Source organism: Phocoena sinus, chromosome 11 (assembly GCF_008692025.1).
Source record: "Phocoena sinus isolate mPhoSin1 chromosome 11, mPhoSin1.pri, whole genome shotgun sequence".
NCBI classification, from domain to species: domain Eukaryota; kingdom Metazoa; phylum Chordata; class Mammalia; order Artiodactyla; family Phocoenidae; genus Phocoena; species Phocoena sinus.
This window is the reverse complement of record NC_045773.1, coordinates 72,121,203-72,148,793: the sequence shown is the minus strand read 5'-3', so window position 1 is coordinate 72,148,793 and position 27,591 is coordinate 72,121,203. Positions and strand designations below refer to the sequence as shown.

General features: G+C 55.6%; 2 protein-coding genes across 9 annotated transcripts; one reads left to right on the top strand and one right to left on the bottom strand.

Annotated features, from left to right (window-relative positions):
• The first annotated feature begins 313 nt into the window (after window positions 1-313).
• DLK2 (delta like non-canonical Notch ligand 2) lies at window positions 314-5,356 on the top strand. Of its 4 annotated transcripts, none has more exons than XM_032648999.1 (6): window positions 314-518; window positions 1,367-1,493; window positions 1,769-1,832; window positions 2,841-2,971; window positions 3,436-3,580; window positions 4,437-5,356. In XM_032648999.1, exons 2-6 carry the CDS (start codon window positions 1,418-1,420, stop codon window positions 5,170-5,172), a joined length of 1,152 nt encoding a protein of 383 aa, XP_032504890.1. In that variant the 5' UTR covers window positions 314-518; window positions 1,367-1,417; the 3' UTR covers window positions 5,173-5,356. The 4 variants fall into 4 exon arrangements, with proteins under 4 accessions (XP_032504890.1, XP_032504888.1, XP_032504889.1 ...); XM_032648997.1 differs by lacking the exon at window positions 314-518 and adding an exon at window positions 662-865; XM_032648998.1 differs by lacking the exon at window positions 314-518 and adding an exon at window positions 686-954.
• ABCC10 (ATP binding cassette subfamily C member 10) lies at window positions 5,317-25,787 on the bottom strand. Of its 5 annotated transcripts, none has more exons than XM_032648992.1 (22): window positions 25,580-25,787; window positions 25,206-25,377; window positions 21,305-22,523; window positions 19,924-20,151; window positions 19,127-19,283; window positions 18,789-18,898; window positions 16,445-16,524; window positions 15,646-15,817; window positions 14,164-14,262; window positions 13,561-13,750; window positions 12,746-12,823; window positions 12,396-12,590; window positions 11,831-11,984; window positions 11,446-11,635; window positions 9,400-9,743; window positions 8,919-9,088; window positions 8,254-8,414; window positions 7,716-7,969; window positions 6,642-6,787; window positions 6,447-6,544; window positions 6,100-6,212; window positions 5,317-5,774 (listed from the first exon to the last, which is right to left on the bottom strand). In XM_032648992.1, the coding sequence occupies exons 2-22, from the start codon at window positions 25,364-25,366 to the stop codon at window positions 5,621-5,623; spliced, it is 4,473 nt and encodes a 1,490-aa protein (XP_032504883.1). In that variant the 5' UTR covers window positions 25,367-25,377; window positions 25,580-25,787; the 3' UTR covers window positions 5,317-5,620. The 5 variants fall into 5 exon arrangements, with proteins under 5 accessions (XP_032504883.1, XP_032504882.1, XP_032504885.1 ...); XM_032648991.1 differs by having other exon boundaries at window positions 25,624-25,783; XM_032648994.1 differs by lacking the exons at window positions 21,305-22,523; window positions 25,206-25,377; window positions 25,580-25,787 and adding an exon at window positions 25,378-25,479.
• Window positions 25,788-27,591: the final 1,804 nt, after the last annotated feature.

The following is a 27,591-nucleotide window of genomic DNA, read 5'->3' as shown; positions in this document are numbered from 1 at the left end:
TAGTGGTCACGAAAGTAGTGGGGTAGGAAAGACAGACGTGACGGAAGGAGGGATGGAGGGGGTGGGTGAGTGGGCCAGGCTAATACTTAGGCACGGATCGATCCTGGAAGGTTGTGGTTGGCAATGATGGGGGAAAGAAGCGGACGGGGCGGAGGAGGAGGGGAGCAGACAGATTAAGCAGGTGATGTAGGATTTACAAATGGAGGAGGCGTGGGCTGGTGACAGGAGGAGGGCCAGGAGTGGCAAGTATGCCCTGAACGTGCATGGGATATATATGAGAAGCATGATGGGAAGCGGGCTGGTGAGAGCAGAGGTGGGGCGTGGGGTGAGCAGAGCGGGTCACGAAAGCGGAGATGTGAGATGGAGAATAACGGCTGTGCACATTTGGCCGACCCTTTACAGTCTGCTCCCATTTAGACTCCCATAATTTCCTCCTCCCATCAGGGAGAGCGAGGTGCGGAGAGGTCGGGCGGCTGCGGAGGGTGGGGTCCCAGAAGAGCGCGAGGCCCAGAGGAAGGGTGAGCGCCGGAGCGGGGGTGCGCGGTGCGTCGCCGGGGGTGGGCGCCGGGCGCGGGCGGGTGTGGGGCGGGCCGGCCACGGGCCGGGAGGGGAGGGGGGAGGCGGGCTCCGCCGGCACACGCCGCGCCTGGCAGGCGGCCTGAGCGCGTGCGAAGAGCCGCCGCCGCCGCCGCTCGGGGTCGCCTTGAGCCCCAGATTCCCCAGCGCTGGCTCGCATGGCAGCCGCCTGGGCGCCTGGCCCCGCGACCCGCTAAGGGCGGTCCAGCGCCCCGGCCCAGCCCTTCAGCTGAGTCCGTCGGATCCGGCCTCGCTCTGCGCCCCGGGGCGCGCCGCCTCCCAGCCCGAGGTGAGGACCGCGAGGGCAGGGGCGCGCTGGGCTGGGGGCGTTCTGGGGTGCCCAGGCCCCGCGCCGCGGCCGAGCCGAGTGCCGTGGAGGTAGGAAGGGGATGCGGGAGCAAGTCCTGCGGGGAGTTGGAGGTGGGGGGCAGAGACTGCTCGCTGCCGGGAACCAGCCCCCTAGTCGCCGCCGTGCTCGAGGACGCCCCTCGGCGCTGTTCCATGTCCCTCTCCGTCCGACTGCGTTCCCCGGCCCCTCCAGTGTCCTGACCTCCCTCTGCGTTGCCCATCTTTCAACTCCTTCCTACAGAGCCCGCTCCCGGTTCCTGTCTCCAATCCCCTCGTCTGCTCAGACCTTCCCAGCCCCCGCCCTCCGCTGCCCCCTCCGCTGCCCCCACCGCTTTTTTCTGTCTGGATGCCCCTCTCCCCTCTCGGCTCGTTATCACTCGGAACCGGAATCTGTGCCGCTATCTCCGCGTCCGGCCGCCTCCCAGCCTGTGCCGTCCCACAGGTGTCAGCACGTCTGGCGGTCCGTCTGTCCCTCCCGGGGCCGGGGCTGACCATGCCCAGCGGCTGCCGCTGCCTACATCTCGTGTGCCTGTTGTGCATCCTGGGGGCACCCGTAAAGCCTGCCCGAGGTGAGCGCTCCCCTGGGCTCAGGTCGCGGCCCTGTCCGGCTGTCCCTCGCTTGCACGTTGACCTCTGCCGGCCAGAGATGGCACTGCAGGCGCTCCGACCCGCGGGGTTGGCGACACCCAGGACATCCCTTTGGAATGGGATGAGTCTCTGTTCTGCCCTGTCCCAGAGCTGAGTCCACCCAATTACTGGGACCCTGCATCCTCTCCCTAGCCCCGCATCTCAGGCAGCTGAGCGCTGACCCCGCGCTCACTCCTCTCACATCAATCTCTTTCAGCTGATGACTGCAGCTCCCACTGTGACCTGGCCCATGGCTGCTGTGCGCCTGATGGCTCCTGCAGGTACCTCTCCGAGCACGTGCTCCCAAACGCTGTGCTCCACATTTCCCGGGCCTCCACACCCACAACCAGCTCAAGCCCCAGAGCAGAATGTCTAGGGGCTTAAGACTCTACTGCTCTCTCCCCATCCCCTCGTGCACATGGCACACAGGGCAGAAGGCCAGCCCTTCACCCTGTGCTTACTCCTCCCCAGTTCCCCTTTGCCTTGCCTCTCCTTTGCTTCTTCTAGCTTATGGCTCCCCACTTCACTCTCCCAACCAGGCATTCTGCAACATTCCTCTTCAAGATACCAGGAGAAAGACCCGAAGCTTGAGGGAGTGTGGAGAGTGGGAGCCATAAGGAAAAGGGGAGATAAAGGAAAGACATAAATAGAATTGGTTTAGCCTGGAAAAGAAAGGCTGTTGCAAGGGTTGCTGGGGAGAAGCGCTTACGAGAGTCTTTTCTGATGAATTTGAGTAATTGACTCAGTGGGGTGGGGTTGGGCAAATTCTGCAGCAGGAGGAAAAGAGTGTCTGGTCATAAGGAAATGAGCTGACAGGGCAAGGTCCTGGAGGGGCTGAGGGTGCTTGGGACTCTCCGAAGTAGAGCAGGCCTTTGCCCTGGAATCAGGGTAGGAAGATAGTCCTGATGACCTTTCAAGGTCACTCTTCTTAAAAAAAATGTTTCTAAGCACCTCAGACATGCCAGGAGTTGTGCTGGGGGCACTTACAGACATCATCGTAATTTCCTCCTCTACACATCCCTGCCAGGTGTATCCCTAGTTTACAGGTGAAAAAACAGGCTCAGAAAGGTTAGACAAAGTGCAGAACCAGGACTTGAATGCTGGTGTCTGATGGTCTGATACCATATATGTGTCCCGTGACCCTGCACAGCCCTATACCAACCTGGGATAGGCCTGCTTTCACTTGGGGGCTGTCATATTTGTCTGTTTCCTAGAAGCTCTGATCCTGCCTCCTCCATTTCTTCACATCCTTCTACCCAGAGCCCTGACCCTGTGCTTCTCCCCATCAGGTGTGACCCAGGCTGGGAGGGGCTGCACTGTGAGCGCTGTGTGAGGATGCCTGGCTGCCAGCATGGTACCTGCCACCAGCCCTGGCAGTGCATCTGTCACAGTGGCTGGGCAGGCAAGTTCTGTGACAAAGGTAGGGGAGTAGAGAGGGTAGCTGTTGTCTGGGGACCCCATGTGTCTTGGGAGAACGTCCATCCTTATTTATTGAGCGCCTCTTGTGTCTGGCTCAAACCCGAAAATATATGGTAGCTTATAATTTTAGACTTTATACCTCTGTTGTCTGAACTGGTCCTAAACACAACCCTATGTGGTAGGCAAGACACCTGCAGAAAACTGTACTCATATCACAGATGAGGAAACTAAGATCTACAGACAAGATACAACTTGCCCAAAGGCACTTTGAGACAGACTAACAGGGCCAGGGCTGAGTGCCTCCCGACTCCAAATTCAGTGTTGTTGTTTCCCCCCACTACACTGTACCAGCCCGGGCTGGGACTGTAGTACGAGCCACACCCACAGAACTTTGGGTGGGGCCTGGGCAGGTCTGGGTGCCAGACATGAGGGGCTAACCCCGAGCCCTCCTGGTCTCCTCTCCAGATGAGTACATCTGTACCACACAGTCCCCCTGCCGGAACGGAGGCCAGTGCGTATATGATGGGGGCGGCAAGTACCACTGTGTGTGCCCACCGGACTTCCACGGGCGTGACTGTGAGCGCAAGGCCGGACCCTGTGAGCAGGCAGGGTGAGTGCTGGCCCCAGGTTAGATGAGGATCTGGTGATGGAGGAGAGAGGACTGTTGAGAGGATGGTGGGGCAGTGTTAGGGCTGACGGTCAGAAGTCCCACACGGGGGTACTCGAAGATAAAACCCAGTCTGTCAGAGTATCTGTAGGGTTTCTCAACTTTTTTGGTACCATGTGAACCATTTCTCCAACAAAAATCTACAGGGGCTGGAGGTGTAACACATCAATGTGTGACTCCCCTGGGTGGGGAGGCTGAGGGCCTAGGACTCCCCTCATCCTCCCAGGAAGGGTGGCACGCAGCCCCTGAAGTTGCTCCACACAGCAGCCTTATGCCTCGTGGTGAATGGGGAAATGGCCTACAGGTCTGGACTCTTCCTCATTTCCACGTCAAGCCTGAGAGCCTGCGTGGATAATAACCGTACACTTGCCTTGCGCCTTGCTTTGGGGCCAGGCCCTCTGCTACTTGCTTGACCCTAGATTATCTCATCTAACCCTTACCATTTGGGAAGCTGGGTACTGCTCTTATCCCATTTTTATATATTTTTTAAACATTTATTTTAAAATTTCTTGTAACACTTTTATTTATTTGTTGGCCGTGCTGTGCAGCTTGTGGGATCTTAGTTCCTCAACCAGGGATCGAACGTAGGCCCTTGGCAGTGAAAGCACAGTCCTAACCACTGGATCGCCAGGGAATTCCTCTAATCCTAGTTTTAAAATGAGGCATTTGAGGCTCACAGAAAAGTGGCTCAAGGTGACATAGCTAGAAGGGGGGTGGTAGTGGTGGCAGTGATCAGGATGTCGACCCGGGCTACCCTGCAGATGGCAGTCGGTAAAATGCCCTCTCCCACCCCACTCAGCTCCCCGTGCCGGAATGGCGGGCAGTGCCAGGACGACCAGGGCTTCGCCCTCAACTTCACATGCCGCTGCTTGGCGGGCTTTGTGGGTGCCCGCTGCGAGGTGAACGTGGACGACTGTCTGATGCGGCCTTGTGCTAACGGCGCCACCTGCCTGGACGGCATCAACCGCTTCTCCTGCCTCTGCCCTGAGGGCTTTGCTGGGCGCTTCTGCACCATCAACCTGGATGACTGTGCCAGCCACCCATGCCAGAGAGGGGCCCGCTGTCGGGACCGGGTCCACGACTTTGACTGTCTCTGCCCAAGTGGCTATGGTGGCAAGACTTGTGAGCTAGTCTTACCCGTCCCAGATCCCGCCACCATGGCGGACATCCCCCCAGGGCCCACCTTGGCTGTGGTGGTACCTGCCACGGGGCCTGTTCCCCACAGTGGGGGCGCCGGTCTGCTGCGCATCTCCGTGAAGGAGGTAGTGCGGAGGCAAGAGGCCAGGCTGGGCGAGTCTAGCCTGGTGGCCGTGGTGCTGTTTGGGGCTGTCACTGCCACTCTGGTCCTGTCCACGGTGTTGCTGACGCTGAGGGCCTGGCGCCGGGGTGTCTGCCCCCCCGGACCCTGTTGCTACCCTGCCCCACACTATGTCCCGGCGCGCCAGGACCAGGAGTGTCAGGTTAGCATGCTGTCGGCAGGGCTCCCCCTGCCGCCTGACTTGCCCCCTGAGCCTGGGAAGACCACAGCACTGTGATGGAGGTGGGGGCTTTCCTGCCCCCTCCTTCGCCTCCTCTGCCGCTCAGAGTGGATTGGCCCTTTCTCGCCACCCCTCAGCTGGGATACCCAACACTGAGGGACCTCAGCCTCATGCCAGAAATATTATTTTTTTAATACAGAGTGTAAGATGGAACTTTATCAAATAAAACTATGGAAGTGCATGTGGGCTCCTTTGTCAGAAAAAATCCGCCTGGAGTCCCAGATGCAAGAGGGCCAGAGCAGAGGCCTGCTTCTGGGGAAGCCGCGGGACTCTGCCCCCGAGAAGGAGTGGTTTGTAAAGAGGAAGCCGGGGTACCCTGTTCCCCTCTGCGGAGGTGAGAGAGAGGTAGAGCCACAGAAGGGTGTAAACAAGCGGCAGGCCCCCCTGTGCCAGGCAGCAGTGGGTAGGACAGAGCGAGGCCCTGTGGGGCGGGGACTCGGGGCCCTCAGGGAGAGGAGCGGGCTCCCTGCTGGCTGCTCTGCAGCAGCTGCTGGAACAGCGAGTGGGGCTGGCTGCGCAGGACGGCGGGGGAGTCCAGCTCCGCCACCCTCCCGGCTTGCAGCACCAGCACCCGGTCTGAGTTCAGGACCGTGTTGAGCCTGCGTGGGAGAGGGTGGTCAGCGTGGGGATGGAGGACAACGCCCTAGAGAAAGTTGACCTGCTTTCCCTCCTCTTCTCCTCTGGACAGCACCAGCCTGCCCCACAGGCTTCAGCCCCTGGCTCTGTGCTAGGGGAGGGGCTGCAGGCTCCCTCAGACAATGCGCTACAAAGGGCCTGGGTTGGTGCCTGGAGAACACAGAGCTGAGATTCATGGGGGTTGGAATCTCTAGAGCCCTGACCCCTGGGGTTTCTGAAAGGAAGGGAGGCTATGGGTCCATGACACCTTAGCCCCTGGTTAGATTCTCACTCTGGATGCCTACACACCTGTGGGCGATGGTCAGCACTGTCTTGCTGGCAAAGCGTTTACAGATGGTCTGCTGGAGCAGCTGGTCTGTCTTCTGGTCCACGCTTGCTGTGGCCTCGTCGATACACAAGATCTGGACCATGTGGAGAGGATGAGCAGGGAGGAGGGAGAAGAGGGTCAGCAGTGGCTGCTACATAAGCCCCAGCCCCCGCCTCCTGGTCTGGCGCAGGCCAGCCCACAGCTCCCCACCTCCAGCTCTAACTAGGTCCCTTGAGACCTCTCCCCAGTCCACTTCCTCACCCCCCACCCCTCACACGTCCCCTGCCTTCTTCCTGGCCCTCTCGAATGTCCCTTCCTCTTGTCTTACCTTGGCATCTGTGAGGAGAGCCCTGGCCAGACACAGCAGCTGCCTCTGCCCCAGAGATAAGCTCTGGCCCCCCTCGCCCAGCTCACCATCCAGACCACCTGCAAAGCGCAGCATCTTCATCCCTGGGTTCTGAGCCTCCCTCAACCCCCTCCCTGCTCACTCCTGCCACCATGCAGGATAGGACCTAGAACTCACCCATAGATATGATCACCTCACTCAGGTGGCACTGCTCCAGGGCCTGCCACAGGGCCCTGTCCTCGTACAGACCCCGGGGGTCCAGGTTTTCCCGAACAGTTCCACTGAACAAAAAGGGCTCCTGGGGGATGATTGCCAGCTGGGATCTGGGGGATGAGGACGGGACAGGACGTGGGGGTCTTGGCTGGAGATGTGGCCATTTCTGCTCCCAGCACAGGTTTTAGCTATAGGTCCAGCCCTTCAGAAAAGCTTGGGGATAAGACCTGATCATAACCCCCGTCCTGTTCCCCGCTTGGTCAGCCATGTACCTAGAACGGTGCCAGTGCTATGAGGAATACCAAAGGAACCAAAGGCCTAGACTCTGCCCTTAAGGAGCTTACATCTCACTGAGGGGCAAAACAGAACAAGCACGAGCTAAACTGTATGGTACTGACTCCAATCACGGGACAGCAGTGGATGGCAAAGAATGACCAGAAGGGACCAAGGAATGACTGGGTAGAGGATGCTTCAAGGTTGGAAGCAGGCCTGAAATTGGGTCCTGAGGAGCCATATGGTCAACCTATGGCCACCACAGGTTAGAAGAGAAGGCAGGAAGGCCAGGGCCAGGGCCTGGGATCAGTAATGGGCTTTAGGACAGAGCATCCCTACCTTTTTCCACATCATGGAACTCAGAAAAAATGATACTAGGGCAACGTGGTTGGGAGGGGTGTTTAGCTCCAGATGAGACCCCTCGTGGCCAGAGGAAACTGGCCCAGGTCTCCAGCTGTCCCAAGCACCGCCTGCCAAGCCGGAGGTCACAGCACCTGGGAGGCTCTGACTCAGGAGGCAGTGACTGGTGGTCTAGAGCGGAAGGTGTATGCTGGGAAGTACAAGATGAAACTGGGAAGGTGAAAACCTTAGGACCACAGCTATGAACCCCTACCTGAGCACTGGCAGCTCACTATCCTCGCCTGCTTGTCCCATCCTCCGTCTCACCTGATCAACCCTGTCTGCCCTGAGTTTATATAAAGCCTTCCTAACTGGGCCTTCCTCTAAGTGCCAGTAGTCTGGTCCCCTCTCCTCCCTCCCCCAGACCTGAGCTCGGCCAGCTCCAGCTGGCTGGTGTCCACGCCGTCCAGCAGCACTCGCCCAGAACTGGGCTCCAGCAGCCGAAAGAGCACCAACAACAGGGAAGACTTGCCAGAGCCCGTGCGGCCCACGATGCCCAGCTTCTCTCCAGGCTGCACGTAGAAGGTCACCCCATCCAGGGCATTGGGCAGCCCTGGCCGGTACACCAACACCACATCCTGGAACTCCACGCTCCCCTGGCTCAGCCAGCCAATGCCCAGCTGGTGGGGTCCGTGGGTGGGAGAGGGAGGGAGATGGGTGAGACGGGGAGGAATGAGGAGAGTGGAAGCGAGAGGAATGAGGGATGGATGCCGTGAGAGGAGAGGTGGGGGAAACGAGGAGTGATGGGGGGATGGACACAAAAATCAGGGAGATCACAGGGGACGGTACAGGAGCAGAGAAAAAATGGTAAGGGGCACAAGGAAAGGAACTGGGGGAGAGACTGGGGCTGTCAGGAGGATCCTTCAGGGTTCTAGCACCAGGCTGGGGTGAGGGCGCAGGCTACCTGCGGCCGCTGGCCCTGGGGCTCCTGGGGCAGGTCACAGGAGTATTCCTCCAGCCGCTCGACGCTCACCATCATGGCTTCTGTCTGTGTGAAGCTGCTCACCAAGCCGGAGAGCAGGCCCGTCAGGGACAGGGCGTAGGACAGTGATAGGCCCACGAGTCCTGGGGGAAGGGAACACAATCGCCAGGGGAGGCTTGGACGCTGGGATGTGTGTGGGGATGGCTGGGGAGAACGGGCGAACCCTGAGCTGTGGACCGTGGGCATTTAGAGGAAGCTGGCACTGACGGAAGAAGATGCAGGAGCCAGCCCAGGCCCACAGGAGGCTGGCTGCAGCAGCAGAGTGGAAAGGCTACGAGGGAGGACGGGTGGAAGGCAGGTGGGCTAGGGCCAGTTGCTAAGTGCTGAGGACGGGTGAGCAGGGAGGGGCAGAGATCAGAAGACTTGACTAGTCCCAGATCCACGACCACCAGGGTGAGTGACTCCTTGAGACTCAGTTTCCTCAACTCTAAAACGCGGGTGATGAGAATTACAACATATCCTCACAGGGAACCCAGGCTGGGAAGTGAAAATGCTTTGGGCTGTAGGGGCAGTGCAGGGAGAGGTCTGGGGCAGGTGCTGGGAATAACACACTTCTGAGGTGAGAGTGAAGGGTCCCGGGGCGGCACCTGGGTTGGCGAGGCCCTGCTGGTGCTGCACCAGGGCGATGCCTGCGATGGCGCTGACCACTGCAGCCCCCATTAACTGTAGCCGAATGTCCAGCCACTGCATCGTGGCGCTGGCAGCAAACTGGCACCTCTGGTTTAGCTCCAGGAGTCTCTGGTTCTCCTCCTCAAACCTGGGGGAAGCCACGCCACAGCTGCACGGACCTGCCAAGACGCCCTGCCCGTAGGATGCCTCCTCCTCGGAGCTGACCTGCACGCCCACAGGCTGCACCTCAGTGGTACGGAGGAGCCAATGTGCTCTCTCGTAGGGGTCTGTTCAGCGTCACCTCTCCCCCTTTTCTGTTTCTTTCCTCTTCCCCCTATGCCCTCACCCACCCTTCCCTTCTCAGGAGACTGAGACCCGACCCCCTTCTTCTCAGGGGTCCCCCCTCCCCCCAGCACCTCACCCCCCTCGCACTGGTTGGAGGAGGCGGACCTCACACACCTGTAGGTGGTCCCAGTGGCCCGGAGCACAGGGAGGCCCGCCAAGGTGTCAGCCAGGTGGGTGTAGAGAGGAGACAGGGTGAGGCTGCCCAGGCGCCGCAGCTCCCTCGAGGAGGCCCTGTAGTGGCGCTGCACGCGGTAGTGGATGAGGCTCAAAGGCGGCAGCAGCAGCAGCAGCCAGGGCAGGCCAGAGCCCAGCACAGCCAGGAGGCCCAGCAGGCCTGCCGCGTTGGCCAGGAGGATGTTGAGGATGAAGGGCAGGCTGTCATCCGCACAGGCCACGTCGGAGGAAAAGCGGTTGAGGACCCGGCCCGTGGGCGTGGCGTCGAAGAAAGTCACCGGCGCCTGGGAGGAGGGGTGTGGGTGGGCCAGGGCAGGGGCCAGCGGAGAAGCCATGGAGGCAGCCCCCGGGGGAGGTGGGCTGGGGGGAAAGGCCCAAGGTAGAGAAGAGGAAAGGAGTAAAGTGTCCCCAGAGTTTGGGGGCACTGAGGCGGGGCTGGAGGAGCTTAGAGGAAGAATACCCCAGGTGGGAAAGAGACAGTCTCTCCCATCCCTCTGGCTAGCGGGGGCCCTGAGAGGCCAGGCGGGCCACCCCTCTACTTCTGTGCTAGGCATGCCTACCCCCCTTTCAAGGGCAGGTAGCTAATCTCTTTCCAGAAGATGGAGTCTTCAGGCCATGAGTGAGATTTAGTTAGATGTTAGGAGGAACATCCTGATTGCCTGTGGCGGGACAGAGTGGGGAGGGCGGCAGTCAAAGTCCACACTGTCCCATGGTCAAGCGCTCAGGCTCCGGAGTCAGACTGCTTCTTGGATTCCAGCCCTGCCACTTACCAGATGTGAGACCCCACGTAAGAGGGCTTCATCTCCTCAAGGCCCCTGTCCCTCATCTCAAAAAGGGGGATACTAATGAAACTGTACCTCCCGGGGCTGAGAGCAGGACTGAAGCCACAGACAGCAGTCAGGAGCTTAGTAGGGTCTGCCTGCCACAGAGCAGGTGCTTGGTAACTGCTAGCTACTTAGACTACTTACTATTGGGAGGTACGGTCTCAAAGACCCTTTCCCTTTCTCTACCTTCCCTGTCCCCCAACTCTCTGCCTTTACTTGGGGATCAGTCCTATCTTAAGGCAGGGCACTAGGTCAAAAGGCTTGCTGAAGCATTTCCTAAAGCCAGCTTATGAGAAATTAATTCCTTCACAGCCTGAAGATGTGGGCAGACAATGGGCAGCTGCTCCTGGAAAGGCAAGGGAAAGACCCACATGTCCTGGGTTCACGGCCACAGAACTAGCCTTGCCCAGGTTGCACACACTCTCAGAGCCTGTTTCCTCATCTGTAAAAGGAGGATAATAGTACCCACCTCACAGGGTTATAATGAGGCCCTAATAAGATAACAGACAAAAAAAGAGCTTCGTAATAATAACAACATCGGTAATAATAATTGTAATTGGGCACTTAGTATATGCCAGGTACTATATCCCAAGCACTTTCGATGTACTGATTAATCCCCATAATGACCTATGGGGCAAGCAACAGACTATATATACACACAGCAACAGGGATGGACCTCAGAAAGACTCTAAATGAAAACTGTGAGAAAAGGAATGTCATTTGTGAAACTACGTGCACACAAAACACAGGCATTTTGCAAAAAGCCAAAAAGATGCATGTTAAACACACCTAGGACGGCTGCTTATCAAGGAAAGGAGAGGAAATGAAAGCAGGGTTTGCAGATAGATAGGAATGGACCAATACATAAAATTAAAAAGGGATCTCACATGAACTAAGGGGTGATTAGCTCAGTCCTCTGCGCCGGAAGTAAATCTGAGGAAGATTCTCTTCTCCCCACTTTATAGATGAGAAAGCTATAGGCCTAAGTAATTGGTTTGAACCCAGGCAGCTGCTCTGCTCTTGGCCTCTCCAGGTCTCAAGTGCTGCACCCATCTGTGAGGGGCTGTTTTCTCCTGAGGACCAGGAGTGGGGACAGGCCCCTGATGGAGCCCAGGTACCGGGAAAGGCCCCCCATGCCACCCCCACCCTCCCATCCCCTCACCATGAGGACTCGACTCAGCAGGCGGCGATGCAGGGTGGCGGCTGCTCGGAGGGTGCCCGCTGCAAAGAGCACTGCCCGGAGGAGGGTGCAGAGGGAGTTGACGCCAGCAACGGTCGCATACACGGTGAGGTAAAAACGGATGTCTGAGGAGCCATTGGGGGCAGCTTTGGGCAGTGGGAACACTGAGGTGCTGGGTGGTGGGGAGGGGGCTGTGGGTAACCCAAAGTGGGGCCACTCAGGGGTCCCTTCCCCACGGCCCCTCCCAACGCCACTGCTCCCCACCCTCCAGGAGACACAGGCCCTGGAACACCAGCCCCCCCAACTCACTCCCTGCCTGGCAACCACTCTGAGAGCCCCAGGCCTGCTCCTGGCCCCAGCCACTCACTAGAGGCTTCTGGGGAAGAAGAAGAGCAACTGGGCAGACAGTGGCCCTGCGGAGCCCAGGCTGGTGGGAGCTGGCGCCTCCTGAGAGCTATTCTTGGCTGCCTTCAGCTGAGCGATCCAGTGGGCGAGCCACCAGTCAGCCGAATTCCTGGTTGCTGGGTGGGGATGGGAAGGAGAAAGCTGCCAGACAGCTCATCTTCTTCTTTCTATTCAGACAGCCCCGTTTCTACCCTCCTCCCCAGCCGTCCCCACCTTATGTCCTCCCCAGTGTGCACTTCTTTCCTGGGCCCATCACCCTTCAACTCTGGGGAGAGCGTGATCTTGAATCCGCAGAACGGGAGTCAGCCTTGGGGGCAGATCAGAAGGCGGCTACGGAGCATCCCTGCTCCCCCCCGGCTCCCGGCCCCTGGGACCCTCAGAACTGGGGACATGTCTCTAGTCCCAGCTGTCGCCCACACATGGTTGAGTGTCTGGGCTTTGCAGTGATTAGCACAGGTGATGGATGTGATGGGGACCTGGGCGACAGGGCTGGGGGTGGGATGAAGGCCTGCAGGGTTTACTCCTACCTTGCATGAGGAGCAGAGAGAAGAGGATGGCGAGGGCCAGGCCCCAGCCCACGGCCCTCCAGTATGCACGGTACACGTGGAAGGCCACGGCGCCCTCCTTCTTGCTCTCTTCCTGCAGCAGGCGGCCAGACGTGCTCTCCTCCACCTCCAGCCCCTCCTTTGTTTTCTCTGGGTTCTGTACTGATTGGGCTGTGACTGTGAGAATCAGAGAGGTGGGCGGGGGGGTATTAAGCTCACAGGATGACAGTTGGAAACCTTAGTGTTCTCAGGGGCAGGCAAGCTTCCTAGAAACATCTCCCTACAAGTGTGGTGGCGAAGAGCAGGCTCTTCCCTCTCACCCCGGGCCGTACCTGGGTCAGACTCTTGTCCATCCTCAGCCCAGGTTTTGGGGGCAGCTTGTACCAATGGCAGGATCTCAGAAGGGGGCCCTGGAAGGCAGCAGGGGAGATTAGGAGGGGGCTCTTCTGGGTATATTCTATGCCTTTCTAGACATGTGAGCCAATCCACCTCCCATGCTCTTTGGACCCCCTCCCTGACCTACCCTAGCAGGGCTGTGCCCTGGACCCGCAGACCCTGAGCAGGACCATCAAGTCCATCCCTCTGTGTCTGGAGTCTGATCAGCACAGACAGAAAATGTTCACCCCAGGGAGGAGAGTCACGGCCACCTGTGAGAACCCTGTCCAGAGGCACCGCTCACTACCGCTGGGCTTTCTCCTCATGCTTCCTGGAAGTCCTAACCCGCTGGTGGAGCCTCATCTGCTCCTGTTTCTCTCCACTGAACGTGCCAATGGTCATGTCCCTCTGGATAATAATCGATCAGAGTTTCTGTTTATTTGTTTTTAAATAAAATGATTGTTCTAAACCTGACTGCTTTCCTTTCTCCGAGGACATCAAACTGTTCTCTGAGATCCTGGGCCTCTAAGTTCCCAAAGCTCCCAGTCACAAAGCCTGCGTCACAAAGCCACAGGCTCCTTTCCCTCCTGCTCTCTGTTCCTCACACCAGTTTTGTGAAGGCAGAAGAGGGTCTCCCATTAGACAGAAGTATGACGGGGCCCAGATCACACACAGAGGGGGTGGCAGAGTCTGCACTTGACAATCCATCTGCCGCACCCGAGCAGATGGCTCCCTCGCTCAGCCAGGCTCCCACCCTGGTGGCCCACATTACCAGCCTGGATGAGGCGCCCAGCCTCCATCAGCAGCACCACGTCAGCCCTCTCCAGGTACTCGGTGCGGTGGGTGCACAGCAGCCGCGTGGTGTGGCTCAGCACTCCCAGGATGCACCTGTGCAGCAGGTGGTTGGCCACGTCCGCATCCACGGCGGCCAGAGGGTCATCGAGGAGATAGAGCTCTTTCTCCTAGGGAGAGGTGGGGGCATCATGGATATCAAGTCCTCTGGCCAGAACCCAGACCTCTCCTAGGACGTGATCTTGAGGCCATCCGGGAATACGGTTGAGAGGAACTCTGGGGCTACAGCAGTAAAGAAGGTGGTGAGACCAGAGGGTGGACTTCCCTCCAGTTATGCAAGGCCAGTGCCCCAGGGCCAGTGTTCAGCTTTGCTGGGTCCCAGTGCCTCAAGCCACATAATGCTTTTTAAAGAGCCTTTAATTCTGCCTTCAATCTACAAAAGGGGGATGGGATGGCCAAGGGACCAACACCTTAGGAGTATGCAGGGGGGAGGGAAGAAACCGGATGCCTATGAAAATATCCCCACACTGCCCCCTCCCCAGCGAAGCTCTTGAGGCTCCGGGCTCCCCCATCTTCAACTTACCTGGTAGACGGCACGAGCAAGGGCAATCCGGGCCCGCTGTCCTCCGCTGAGGGTCACACCCTTCTCCCCCACCTCTGTCTGGTCCCCAGCAGGCAGGATCTGACAGGACAGGCCCCGCAGTGTTGGTCAGCGAGCCCCCCAATACTTTCCACCCCATTTCCTATCCCTCTGCAGGGAAGAGATGGCGGGGGTCAGAGAGCCAGGGAACTTGAGGAGACTGGACTTGACTTTGGGGTATGTGAGCCAGAGGGGACAAACCACAACTCCCAACAAAAAAGAGCATTTGTTGAACACGTTTTTCTTCTTTTTTTTTCTTGAGGAATTTTTAATAAGCTTTCCTCTTTTTGTTTTTTGTTTTTCTGGCTGCGCCACGCAGCATGCAGAATCTTAGTTCCCCGACCTGGGATCGAACCCGTGGCTCCTGCAGTGGAAGCGCGGAGTCTTAACAACTGGACTGCCAGGGAAGTCCCCTGTTGAACACTTTCTATGTGCTGAGCACATTACAGGCATCATCTCATCTGACCCCCACAGCAACCTTACGAAGTTGACATTATTTCATTTTCACAGATGAGACCAAAGCTCAGAGTAAGTACCATGCCCAAGGTCATTCCACAGCTAGTAAAGGGCAGGACACGAATGTAGATCCTTAACCACTCCGTCACACTCACTACCCTGCCTTTTTAACAGGCAAGGATGAAGATGGCCAAATTCAAAGTGAAACTTTCCTAGGTTTTTAGAGAAGGAAGGTATCCCGAGCCTTGGAAGAGGTATCCTGTGGCCTTGCGAGAGGTCTCCTTAGCTAAGGGGTCCCCATACCAGAGGAAGCACCTGTGGTCGACCAGATGGTGGCTCCCCTGAGGGAAAAGCTTTGTGACTCATTTTTCTTAGTACCCAGAACAGCTCCCAGTACCCAGGAGACATTTGGGAAATGCCTGATGTAGAAACAAATGATAAGTGGACATAAGGTGCTCCATGGCTGGAGTCAAAGGTCCTCCTTTCCAGGGAAGTTCCACATCTACCTGGACAGGGTTGTGCTGATGACAGTCCTGCAGGGGATATGGGGGTTGGGTGGGAAAGTCACGGGAGAAAGCTGGACTCTCATCCCCCTTAAATTTAGCATTCTGGATGTGGGGGGTCTGATGGGCTTGCCAGACTTCTCTAGAATAACCTTGACTCTTCCAGTGGGAGGTGGGAGAAGGCCTCTTGAATCAGACCATTAGCCAGACCTACAGAGAGCTAAGCCTCATAGGAAACCCTCCCCTAGTCCCAAAGGCTGCAGGGTTCCCTCGGCTGCTGTGTGGAACACCCAGTCTCCACCCCACCCCCCAGGCCCTGTGCAGAAGCTGGACTCTCTGGGAGGATCAAAGCCTGATGGCCAGTCCTGGGTAAATGATGCCTGAGTACAAGCAACCCCCTCCCAGAGAAGCAAGTCTCTGACCTGCGGTGTTAGGGACGCGGGGAAGTGGGCGGCCAGGCACTCACGCTGAGGTCATCGTTGAGGGCACAGGCTTCCAGCACTTCCTTGTACAGCTGGGCATCAAACATCTTCCCAAAGAGGATGTTGTCTCGGATGGTGGCAAACTGGATCCAGGGTTCCTGGGTGGCCAGGCCAAAGCCTTTGGACAGCCTCCACACTGCCACCCGCCCCCGCAGCCTGCAGAGAGCCAGGCCAGCAGCATGGGAGGCTGGCTCCCCGCTGGTCCCCTTTCTGCCCAGCCCCTGCCTCTCAGAAGCTTCTCCAGATTGCTGTCTTTTACACGGGGTCCCGCTCCACGTCACATGGCTCTCTAGATCGGCAGCCACTGAGGTCGAGGGATCCTAATAAGGCTGGAGGCTCACTCTGGACTGGGGAGGGAAGAAATTGCTCTTTGGCTGCAGCCAAGCAGCTGTCATATGTCGATGTGCTCAGAAGAGAGTGTGGCCACCACCCTGCACTCATTCATTCTCACCGCGAAATAAGAAGGCCCTCCCTCACACCTCTGCTCCTCTCTGGATCCCTCTCGTGCACAAGCGCACTTTCTGAAAGAGTAGCTGATGCTGGCTGTTTCCATTTATTTCTTCACTCACTATTACAGCACTTCTAACACTCTGTGTGATGGTTTTGAGAACCCACTTTCACTTCCTTCCCCTTTACAGACTGAAAACTCTCCCAAGAAAGGGACCATGTCTTGCTCATCCTGGCATCCTGTGGCCTCTAAAAAGGTGTCCACCATGTAGCAGGGGCCAGGAAAGTGCTGACGAAGGGCAGAGCTGAGGACACGGGGTGCTGGAAGCTGCTTACCTGTGCAGCTGTCCCGCGATGGCAGCCAGCAGTGAGCTCTTCCCGCAGCCCACCTTCCCCACGATGCCCACCAGCATACCCTGCGAGGAAGCCACACAAGTGTCAGGTCTCCCTCCTGAGGCCCTGGGATAGCAATCATCCCATGAAGGCTTCTCTCTAGGCCCCAGTTAGCCTGGAGGGAAAGAATTCTCCACCCCACAGGCTGAGCTGTGCCTCAGTGACAGAAGCTGTGTGGCCCCAGGGGAGTAGGGTGTTTTATTCTCCGCTCAGAGAAGCATCAGTTTCACTGTGTGAAGGGCCTTTGGAGAGCAGCAGTGTGCCAGAGAGCACGGGAGGAAAACTGCCCGAGAACTTCCAAGGAAAGCTCTGAGGCAGGCGACCCAGGATGTGGTGAGGGGAAGGAAGGACTCCAGGCTTTGGGGCCCGGATGCTGGTCTGGCTAACTCCACCTGCAGCTAGATTTCTTTTTTTTTTTTCTTTTTTATAATAAGTTTATTTATATATTTTTGGCTGCGTTGGGTCTTCGTCACTGTGCTTGCGCCTTCTCTAGTTGCAGTGAGAGGGGGCTACTCTTCGTTGTGCTGTGCGGGCTTCTCATGGCGGTGTCTTCTCTTGTTGCGGAGCATGGCTCTAAGCGTGCGGGCTTCTGTAGTTGTGGCTCACAGGCTCAGTAGTTGTGGCTCGCAGGCTGTAGAGAGCAGGCTCAGTAGTTGTGGCGCACGGGCTTACCGCTCCGCCACATGTGGGATCTTCCTGGACCAGGGCTCGAACCTGTGTCCCCTGCACTGGCAGGCAGAGTCTTAGCCACTGCGCCACCTGGGAAGTCCCTGCAGCTAGATTTCTAATAGCTCGGGGCAAAAACAATGTTTTGCACAGGTACCCATTTCTGTGATTTGCAGTTTAAAATTCTCTGTGCTCCCTTCCTTGCTTAGTTGTAACATACATTCATGGAGCTATCTCTTTGTACACAATGGAAAAAAATTCCTTCCATAGAAACAGGTGGGGGCTTCCCTGGTGGCACAGTGGTTGAGAGTCCGCCTGCCGATGCAGGGGACGCGGGTTCGTACCCCGGTCTGGGAAGATCCCACGTGCCGCAGAGCGGCTGGGCCTGTGAGCCATGTGCTGCTGAGCCTGCGCGTCCGGAGCTGTGCTCCGCAACGGGAGAGGCCACAACAGTGAGAGGCCCGTGTACCGCAAAAAAAAAAAAAAAAGAAACAGGTGGGGCTCCTAGCAGCTCTGTCTGTGATGTCCCACACTGCCAGCCAGGGTTAGCCTATCTTCGAGCGGACACCAGACCAACCTGAGCCCTTCCCTGGGAAGCCTCCCTCTTCCTGGCTGTGGCCTGTAAGTGGAAGGGCTCTCTGCAGGCCTGTCTTCTACTCGGTGGAGAGCAGGTCCACAGAGAGAGAAGAATGAGGCAGATACAGAAAGAGAAGCAGACGGAAGGAGCTGCTCGGCGAGTCGAGGCCTGGCTCTGGGCTGCTGCTGAGATCTGCCCATGTGCTTGCCTGTGGATTCCGCAATTCATCTCTATATCCTCCTTACAAATTCTTGTTGGCTTAAGCTAGCTCCAGTGGGTTTCTATGACTTACCTCCAAAAAAGCCCCAACTGACACATTAGTAAAATTCCTTTCAAAAATTCCAGCCTTGTCTTGCCTGAACTAAGAGGAAAAACAAAACGTTCAGCCCAAGCCAGAAACACGAGCCAAATGCGGCAGAGGCAGTTCAGGCTCCACTGGAGGACGCTGGGTTGAGCTGTGGGGCAAAGGGTTGGACACGGGTCAGGGGAGAGTGAAAACTCAGGACTCGGTGAAGAGGAGTTGCCATCCTGCCAGGAATGTTCTTTCAAGTGCTTCTTTGATGATGTATGCCAGGGTGTGAGTCACAGGGTGTGATTCCTTTTCACCAGGCTAAATAGAGGATTATCTGTACCATTTTCAAAATCCTTCTGAGCAGGTGCTGCTGGGCCTCTCCCGGAGGTCCCTAGCCTGGGGAAGATGCTGGATAAGTTCTGGAGTCTGTTCTGAACTCAACAGCCCCTGAGGGACACGGAGAGAAAAATGCAATTGTTGGACTGGACTGGGTAGATGTGAATGGTCTGGTGACCAGGGGAGAGATGTGACTGCTCTGAAGTGGCTGTGTGTTAGAAAACTGACATTCAGAGATAAGGTATCATCTCCTCTCCAATGAGAACCTGCTCACCAAAACCCCTCTGGTCCTTCCCTCAGTAATTAGAGCCACTGGGCCATCTTGCTATGATTGGCTCTGTCCTTGTTTATCGGTCACTGAGCTTGCATGTCCCTCGTCAGTCCGGGGATTCTGCTAGGGTGTCTGACCAACCAACCTTCTTCACTTCGAGGTGACTGATGAAGGTGTCCTGGCTGGTTCCAACTGGGTCCCAGGAGAAGAGGGCTTCGTGTAGCTCCAAGGCTGTAGATGGCTCTGTCGGAGGATCTGAACAAGGAAGAAGCCACTCAGCTTGGGCTTCTAATCCACAATCTACCTGCCCAGGGCTAAATCAGCCTCAGTCTTGGTCTGAGGATTCTCCCCCAGGAAATGGCCACCTGCCCTGCCTAAGTTCTGCTGCCTCTGGCTCCTCTTGGCAGCATCCGTGTACGGCAACCAAGGGGCTACAGTTCCCTCCTCCCCTGTGCCAGGTTCCGCCCTCCAGTTTCCCATTACCTGGGCTGTAGCAGGCCTGGGGGTTGTGGTTGGGAAGGTCGAGGAAACGCTGGATCCGGTCCAGGGACACTTTGGCCTCCAGGAGGCCATTGATCACCCAAGGGAAGTTGTTGAGGGGAAGAATAAGCATGTGCACCAGGGCCAGGGCCGTGAACACCTAAGTGGGGTCGAAGGTGGGGGGAAGGGTTGGAGCATCACCTGAAGCTCGGGAATTATCTGAAGGCCTGCTCTATGGGTGGCCCTGCAGACAGGTCTGTGGAGGGGAAAACAGGGCAGCAGCAAAACTGAGGAGTTTGCTGGACAATCTTGGGTTAGAGGTGGCAGAGGTGGCCAGTCCAAGAATCCCAGAAATTCCAGATACTCCTCCAGGGATCCAGGTTGCTCCCTGATAAGCACACACACCTAGCTCACTCTGAGACCTTCTCAGAATTTCCAAGTAGCAACGTCACCCGGCTATACCCAGCACTGGATCCACCTTGCACTGGATCGTGAACTTTTCCTCCAAGGCCATCAGAATGAGGATAAGGGGACCTAACCAGAAGTAGGACAGGAAGAGGAGAGGAAAGAAAGGAATTCCTTCGCAGAGGGAAGGGTTGTATATCCGAGGCCCCAGATGAAAAGTCCCTTCAGAGAATTTCTTCTTGGTTGGGAAAGGATAAGGCAGCCAGGGACCCTCCATCCCTCCTTCCCAGCCAGCACTGAAGGCCCCAGTCCACCCCTCACTCCACTGCAGTCTCCGTGCTGCTGCTTCTCTCCCATGCATTCCTACAGCTTTCCCCTCCCCTCCTGGTCCTCACCTTGGTGGCAGTGAGCTGGTGCCCCATGAGGACATAGGTGATGAAGATGACGATGGAGATGACGACTGGCAGGGCAGCCCACAGGTACACACAGGCTGCATCCAGGTACTTGATGACCCAGAGTCGCCCCAGCTCTCGAGCTCGGCAGGCCTCTACACGGGCCCCCAGCGCCTGCTCCCACCCGAAGAACTTGATGACACGAATGCCACTCAGCAGCTCTGTCATGAGCTAGGGGTGGGGACAAGAGAGCAGTACAAAGTGGAGACACTGCTCACGTGTGTTCTCCTCTGCTCAGTCTCCCCCAGGCTCCTGGCACAAGATGTCAGGTATTCTGAGCCCCCATATGCTCCAGCTGGGGGCAGGTTGGAGCTGGAATCCTCCCACCTTCCTAGATGAAGCAGTGGAGAGTAAAGCGGGGGTGGGGGGGGGGGGGTCGGGTGGTATGGGAACTATTCCTATAGGAGTATACAGGTGTAGGAGGGCACACCACAGCCCAGAGTCAGGCAGAGGACAGGGCCAGGCAAGACGGGCAAGGGCCAGAGGAACTCCTTGAATCCTAACATTCAAACATCCCCAGCCTGCAAGCCAGGGAGGCACTGGAGCCTTCCCAGGTGGCCCTGGAGACTAGTCAATAGCTGTCATAGGTAGGGGAAAAGGCCTCATGCCATAACCAACTTTCAGAGACACCCCCCCTCCCCATTAGCACTCAGAACTATTCCAGTAAGAGGTTGACAACTACGCTGTATGGACCCCTAAGCCCACCATCCCCTCTGGAAAGGTACTACAATCACCGCACAACCCAGAACGACTCAGCCAGACCCTCACACCTAGAGTTGGCCCAGGTAGGAGAGAGACCTACTCCTTTCCCCACAGCCCACCCCTAAGAGGTAGCTGGGGTTCTCCTAGGCCTCTTCACATGTGGTTGTGGGGTGCTCTGTGCCTGAGATGAGGAGGTGGGAGACTGGGTCCTGGCTCTAACACTAAAATCCCATTTGGCCCCAGACAGGTTACTTCCCACCTCCTAGGGCTGCTCTTAGGGCTGCACGAGCTAATACTATAATATTACTAACAGGCTACACTTACTTAGTGCTTACTTTGTGACTGGTACTTGCCAAGCGGTATCTCATACGATCCTCCAACTGTGTTATGAGGCAAGCTATTATTATCCTCGTTTTACAGATGAGGAAACGAAGTCCCAAAGAGGTTAAGTGACTTGTCTGAAGTGATTAAACTAGTAAGTGGTAGAGTTGGGATGTGAACCCATGTCTGTCTTTCTCCAGTCTGAGCTCTCAACTTCTAGATCATACTCACTCTCTCAGGCACAGTGCACGGGAGGACCTGGGGACTCTGGATGACTGAGGGACCCCAAACGGCCCCTCACCTTAACCCGCGCATCCTTGTGCTGTAGCATCTCCTGGTTGCTGGCCATGATTCGGGTGGCAATCACTTTGTTGATGGGAACCAGCAGCAGTGCCAGGATGAGACCACCCACGAAGGCCACATCCACCTGCTGGTGCAGCAGGTAGAGGGTAATGACCAGCTGCAGGGGCAGGCCCCAGGCCTCATGGAAGCTCCCAGCAAAGTTGAGCAGCCGCTCAGAGTCGGTGCCTAGTAGGTTCAGGATCTCCCCAGTGGGAGGGCGTCTGGGCCCCAGCTGTAAAGCCTTTCGGTACAGGATGTTCAGCACAGCCCCCCGTGCCTGAAGTGTCACCTTCCGCACCTCATACCCATACTGATTCTGCAGCACAGCGCCCAGAACGGCCCCACCGGCCAGCCCCAGGGCATAGAGCAGGCCATTGCTTAGTGGCTCCTGCCCCTCCTCCAGGAAGCCCACCAGTAGGGACAGTAGCAAGGGTCCTGAGAATCCCAGCATGGTCCCCACCAGCTTCAGCAGTCCAAGTGCCAGGTAGCGCTGCCCCAAGGCCCCATACAGGGCCCTCCACATTCGGGTCCCCTCCTGCCATTGTGCCTGGAAGACACGGGCTAGGTAGGTTGGGTGCAGCCTGTCGGGGAGGCGGCAAGTGTCCTGGGGCTGCCGGAGCTCTCCACGGGCCCCACGGGCCAGCAATGGTGCCAGCCAGGCATAGGAAAAGCGTGATAGCCAGCTCTCCCCATCTTCAGCTACCTCGGGTTCCTGTCCCTCGGAGAGAAGGGGCCCCTGGGCCCAGGGTTCCTGTGGCCGCCCAGGGACTGCCCAGCCCAGTCCATAGGCCAAGAGTGCAGCCAGCTGCAGGATGAGAAGGCATAGGCGGGAGAGGGGCCCTGGGAGAAGTGGAGGCAGAAGTGTGCCTCGCTGGCAGTGCCATAGCAGGGTCAGCACTAGGGCTGGGGCTGGCAGGAAGGCAGTCAGAGTCAAGGCCAAGGGCCCCCGGGAGCGGCCATGAGGGGAGTGAGCCAACATCCACAGGGCCAGGCTGTGGCTGATCCAGGCCACAGCTGCCACGCCCCCGGCCAGCACCTCTAGCCCTATGGGCCCTGGGCCTGCTCCTGGTGGCAAAACGACTGGAAAGAGGTCTAGCAGTGGAAAAATGGAGAGCAGGAAGGAGGATGCAAGTCGGACCCGCCAGCCAGGACTGCAGCGCGGGATGTAACCTGGATTCCTGGGGACAAGGGGGAAAAGAGAAAAGGAGGCATATCGTGGCTGACTCAGGGCCCAGACATACCTCCAGTAACTCACTTACCTAGAGGGAACCAACTCACTTTCCTGCCTGTATACCTTATTTCCATCCCATTTTACTCTGGAACTCAGGGTCTTTTCTCCCAGGAAATCTTCCTGGATTAACCTAACCCATTTTTCTCATCTACCTATACCATTTCTCGTCATTCTTTTGCCACAGAAATAAAAAATTCTGAGTTAATGTTGTATGGAACATGAAGACCCTAATTACAAAAAACACCAAAGAACAAACAAAAAAAAAACCCCAAAACCTGAATTTTCTTACAGATAACAACTAAGAGATGAGTTTTCATTTTTACAAAAGTATCTACATAAAATAACCCTTAAATTCATCCGAAGCACTATTAGATAGATAAAAATTTGACTTACATACAGCTTCTATACACTAACACTATAGCCTAAATTTTCTGAAGCCTCAGAATATTCTAATCTCTGTTTCTCCAATGGCTGTAGAAGACGGTGTGGATCATTTTTGTGACTCCACTAGCTGAAGAAAAACCTCTTTTCAGTTTTGTTTGTATCATCTTGGCTTGCAAAAAACGTTTTTAATAAACAAAAGGGTTATCTACCTGCATTAAAAATCAAGTACAGGGGGGCTTCCCTGGTGTGGCAGTGGTTAAGAATCCACCTGCCCATGCAGGGGACACGGGTTCGAGCCCTGCTCTGGGAAGATCCCACATGCTGTGGAGCAACTAAGCCCGTGCACCACAACTACTGAGCCTGTGTTCTAGAGCCCGCGAGCCACAACTACTGAGTCCGCGTGCGACAACTACTGAAGCCCGCGTGCCTAGAGCCTATGCTCCGTGACAAGAGAAGCCACTGCAATGAGAAGCCCGCGCACCACAACAAAGAGTAGACCCTGCTCGCCGCAATTAGAGAAACCCTGTGCGCAGCAATGAAGACCCAATGCAGCCAATAATTAATTAATTAATTAATTTTTAAAAAACTCAAGTGCAGGAAAACACACCTGCAACAGTACATATCAGAACACCTTGAAGGTTCATATAAGAAGAGGTTCATATAAAAACATATAAATCTGTATTCCCTTTGTTGTTGGTAGGGCTGGGTTACTGAAAATTTTAATTGTAGGTCAAAATGTTTTGGGTTTCTTTTAAAAAATTCAGTGATCACAGTTATATGGAGGGGTTTATATTCAGATAAAAGTCAACCTTTAATAATTCTTTTTTCTAAGATGTGGGGACAGAAGAACATTGTGAGCCCTTGGAGGCTGGTACACTGGCTCCAAGCTGGCCATTAACCAGTTTTATGAACTCAGGCAAGACTCTTTCCTTCTCTGCATCTCATTTTCCTCATCAGCACAGTGAGCAGTGAGGAGTCTGGACCCAAAGCCCTCTGAGGTCCTTTCCTGTCTGAGATTCTGGATCTCTCTAAACCTTTTCAGCAACTTGCAAAAATCTGTTAAATGAAGTGAGATAACCACAAATTCTGTGGATTACATATTGGTCTTTCTTGCCTTCTCCTTACACTGTGAGATCCCAAAGGACTAGGCCAACTTTTTTTTTTTTTCTGTACTCGGGCCTCTCACTGCTGTGGCCTCTCCCGTTGCGGAGCACAGGCTCTGGATGCGCTGGCTCAGTGGCCATGGCTCACGGGCCCAGCCGCTCCACGGCATGTGGGATCTTCCCGGACTGGGGCACGAACCCATGTCCCCTGCATCGGCAGGCGGACTCTCAACCACTGCGCCACCAGGGAAGCCCTAGGCCAACTTTTAAAAAGATATTCCTCTGAGCACAGATAATCCTTCTGAGTTAGTCAGTGTCACTCTGTGCTGACTAACCCTCTCCAGACTTTTGTCTCTGCATAAGAGACAAATCAGGATTCCTCCCAGACCAAGCAATTCTGAAGCCTCTCCTACACAAGGAAGGGATTCATCATCCTCTAACTCATCTTAGGTAAGGACATAGTCTGTCCATTGGACTAGGGACTCCCAAAGACAGACCAGACATTCCTCCTGCCTTACCAGTAGCCAGAGTGAGATTAACTTAAGCCATATCTAGACATGCAGGAACTAAGTACAAAATCAAGGTGAGTTTAGCACCTACACCTTATAGCCCCAAATTCAGGAAGGAATAAGGTTCTGATTTTGCTCTTCTCTTCTACCGACTGCTTCCTCTCCAACGAGTACATATGCTTTTCTTAGCCTATAAACACTGAGGTTTCCTAGGTGGAAGTGGTGAGAAACTGGTCCAACATCTTCGGCACACGTTAACCTTTTTGGCTTAAAAACATTGCTCAACCACTTTTGCCTCCAATTCATGACAACTGTGTTTGCGCATCTGAAAATCTACAAAAGTGATGATTTCTACCATTCATCAGGCCTTTAAAAATGTGCCAAGCACTGCACTATATGCTTAAATGCATTATCTAAGTTAAATCTCCCAACGATGTTATGAGGCTCAGGGAAGCCAGGTAACTTGCCCCAGACAGCCACAATGCCGCAGAGTGGTCATGCCCACATTTTATTCTACTTTTGCCCCCTACTCCAGAGATCTCACTATTTCGGTTACACTTCCGCGGAGATATGGGTTTCGAGTGAGGTCTGCAAGAACACAAGGACAGATCTCTTGCACCCGTCTCTACCCACCTCGGGTTGCCCCAGTGGCAGGCACTGAGCACAGCGAGGAGCGCGTGGGGCAGGGCGCTGAGCACCAGCTGGGTGAAGCAGTGGCCGGTGGTGTCCCCCTCCCACACAGGGAGCGGCTGCAACGCGCTGGTGCCGCACAACTGGGCCAGGAACCGCTCCATGGAGGCCTCACCTGAGAGGAAAGCAGAGGGTGGAGGAAGGGAAGGACCCTCCCAGAGACAGAGGAATACGCGTTCCCAAGTACTAGGCGCAGGCAGGGAGCAGGCACCCGAGGGGGCGGGACGCTGACCAGGAAGCGGGGATGGAGCAGAGTGACAGCGCGTCCCCTGCCGGACCTCCCCGCCTCCAACCCCGCCCACAAAGCGGGACCTTCCCTTGCTGCCGCCCCGAAACCAGACACCGCCGGTTCTGGCGTTACCTCAGCGGTAGAGTTGGTTTGGCTCCCAGAAGCAGGCGGCTTTCTGGACTGGTCACCTAACCGGGCTCCGCTTTTCCCACTCCCTGCGTCCCCGCCCCCAGAGATCTGGAACCTATCACCTGAAGAAGCTGTTTTTCCACCGGATCCCGAGATCCTCAGCACTGGTGGAAGCAAAAGAGCGTGCTGCCGGTTTGGGACCCTGACCAGGCTCGCGTGGCACCCCCTAGAGGCGGGATGACCTCCCAAATTTTGCAGGGCTTCTGTGCGCGTGCGCATCTCTCTCTCCCCTCCGCCTCCCCCTCCCCCTCCCTCTCTCTGTACGGAGGCGAGCCCCTTGTATTATGGCGCGCTTATGCTGCCTCTCAGGACACTTGCAAATGCACTGATCTCAGCTCTAATGCAGCGTCAGCCATACACTCTTACGTAGAGTACTCGCTCCCATCTGTTTACTGTTTACTAGCAGGCACATGCATTGCACTCTAATTCTTACAGCTTAACAGCGATGGGAAGCCAAACATGCGAGCCTCGTGCCGCTTACGGACACTTGAACCATTTCCTTCCTTACTCCAAGGTTGTATGGCCTTGGGGAAGTTGCCTAACGTCTAGGAACCTTAGCTTCTTTGTCATTACAAAGGAGGCAATGACACCACTACCGAAGTAGTGTTGAGAGAGTTGAATAATTAATTTACAGTGCTAAGTGCAAGTGCCTTGCTTAGAGTAGTAACGCAATAAATCTTTTAGGGAAGCAGTGGAAGAACATAAGCTTTTAGTTCAATGGACCTCAGTTTGAATCCTGACCCCACCAATTTTTAGCAGTGTGATCTTGGGCAAGTTACTTCTGCATCTTAGTTTTATTATTTGTTAAAGGGTTTATGGTATTGGTATACATCTGACACAAGTATGTGCAGCGCCCAAAGAAAAGTAGGTCAACAAATAACTATGATAATCCCATTTAATCTCAGTAAGAAGCCTCTCATTAGATTCTCTAATGTCAGAAGTTAATGGTCCGGGGCTTCCCTGGTGGCGCAGTGGTTGAGAGTCTGCCTGCCGATGCAGGGGACTCGGGTTCGTGCCCTGCTTCGGGAAGATCCCACATGCCACGGAGCGGCTGGGCCCGTGAGCCATGGCCGCTGAGCCTGGCGTGCGGAGCCTGTGCTCCGCAGCGGGAGAGGCCACAACAGTGAGAGGCCCGCATAACGCAAAAAAAATAAAAAATAAAAAAAAATAAGTTAATGGTCCTAACACAGCATTGTAAGTCAACTATACTTCAATAAAAATATTTAAATGAAATTAATGGTCCTATTTTTACAAATTTAGAAGTGTAGGTGTACATTTCACACCCCCTAATAATTAATGGATCATTTAGGCATTGATCATCAATGGCTGCTAACTCACAAAAAGAGAGACAACCAAAAGTTGTGTGCCTCCTTAGGAAAAATAAAATATTCTTGCCAAAAAAATCTAACTTGAATTGATCAAGCCACTATATCTAATTATCTAGTTGCAAGAAACACAGGACACAGTTAAACAATACAGAGCTACTTGCAAGTTTATATTAGCCACTATAAACAAGTACATCGTCCTATACAAAGCTAAAATGTGTTTCACTGCATGTGTATGAGCAGGATGGGGTGAAGTTAATTGGGGGGAATCTAAGAACCAGAGGACAGGAGGGCTCTTTAGAGAGACCACTTCTGAAGAGAGGGTCAGTTAATGGTTCTGTTAAAGGTTACTCCTCCTTTACCGCCTTCCACCCCCACCTATGGCCAACTTGGTGCTCAGGCACACCGGGAGGGCCCGAGTTCCCACTGACCACCTGAAGAAAGTGGTGCAGGGGGTGGTCCCCTCATTTTCATAATAACCCAGTGTCCTAATTTTCAATAAGAATTTTGGCAAAGGAGTCATACTACCGATAGGATCCTTTCTGACAGCCACAAACAACCAATTTACATTTTCCCAGACAGAGGA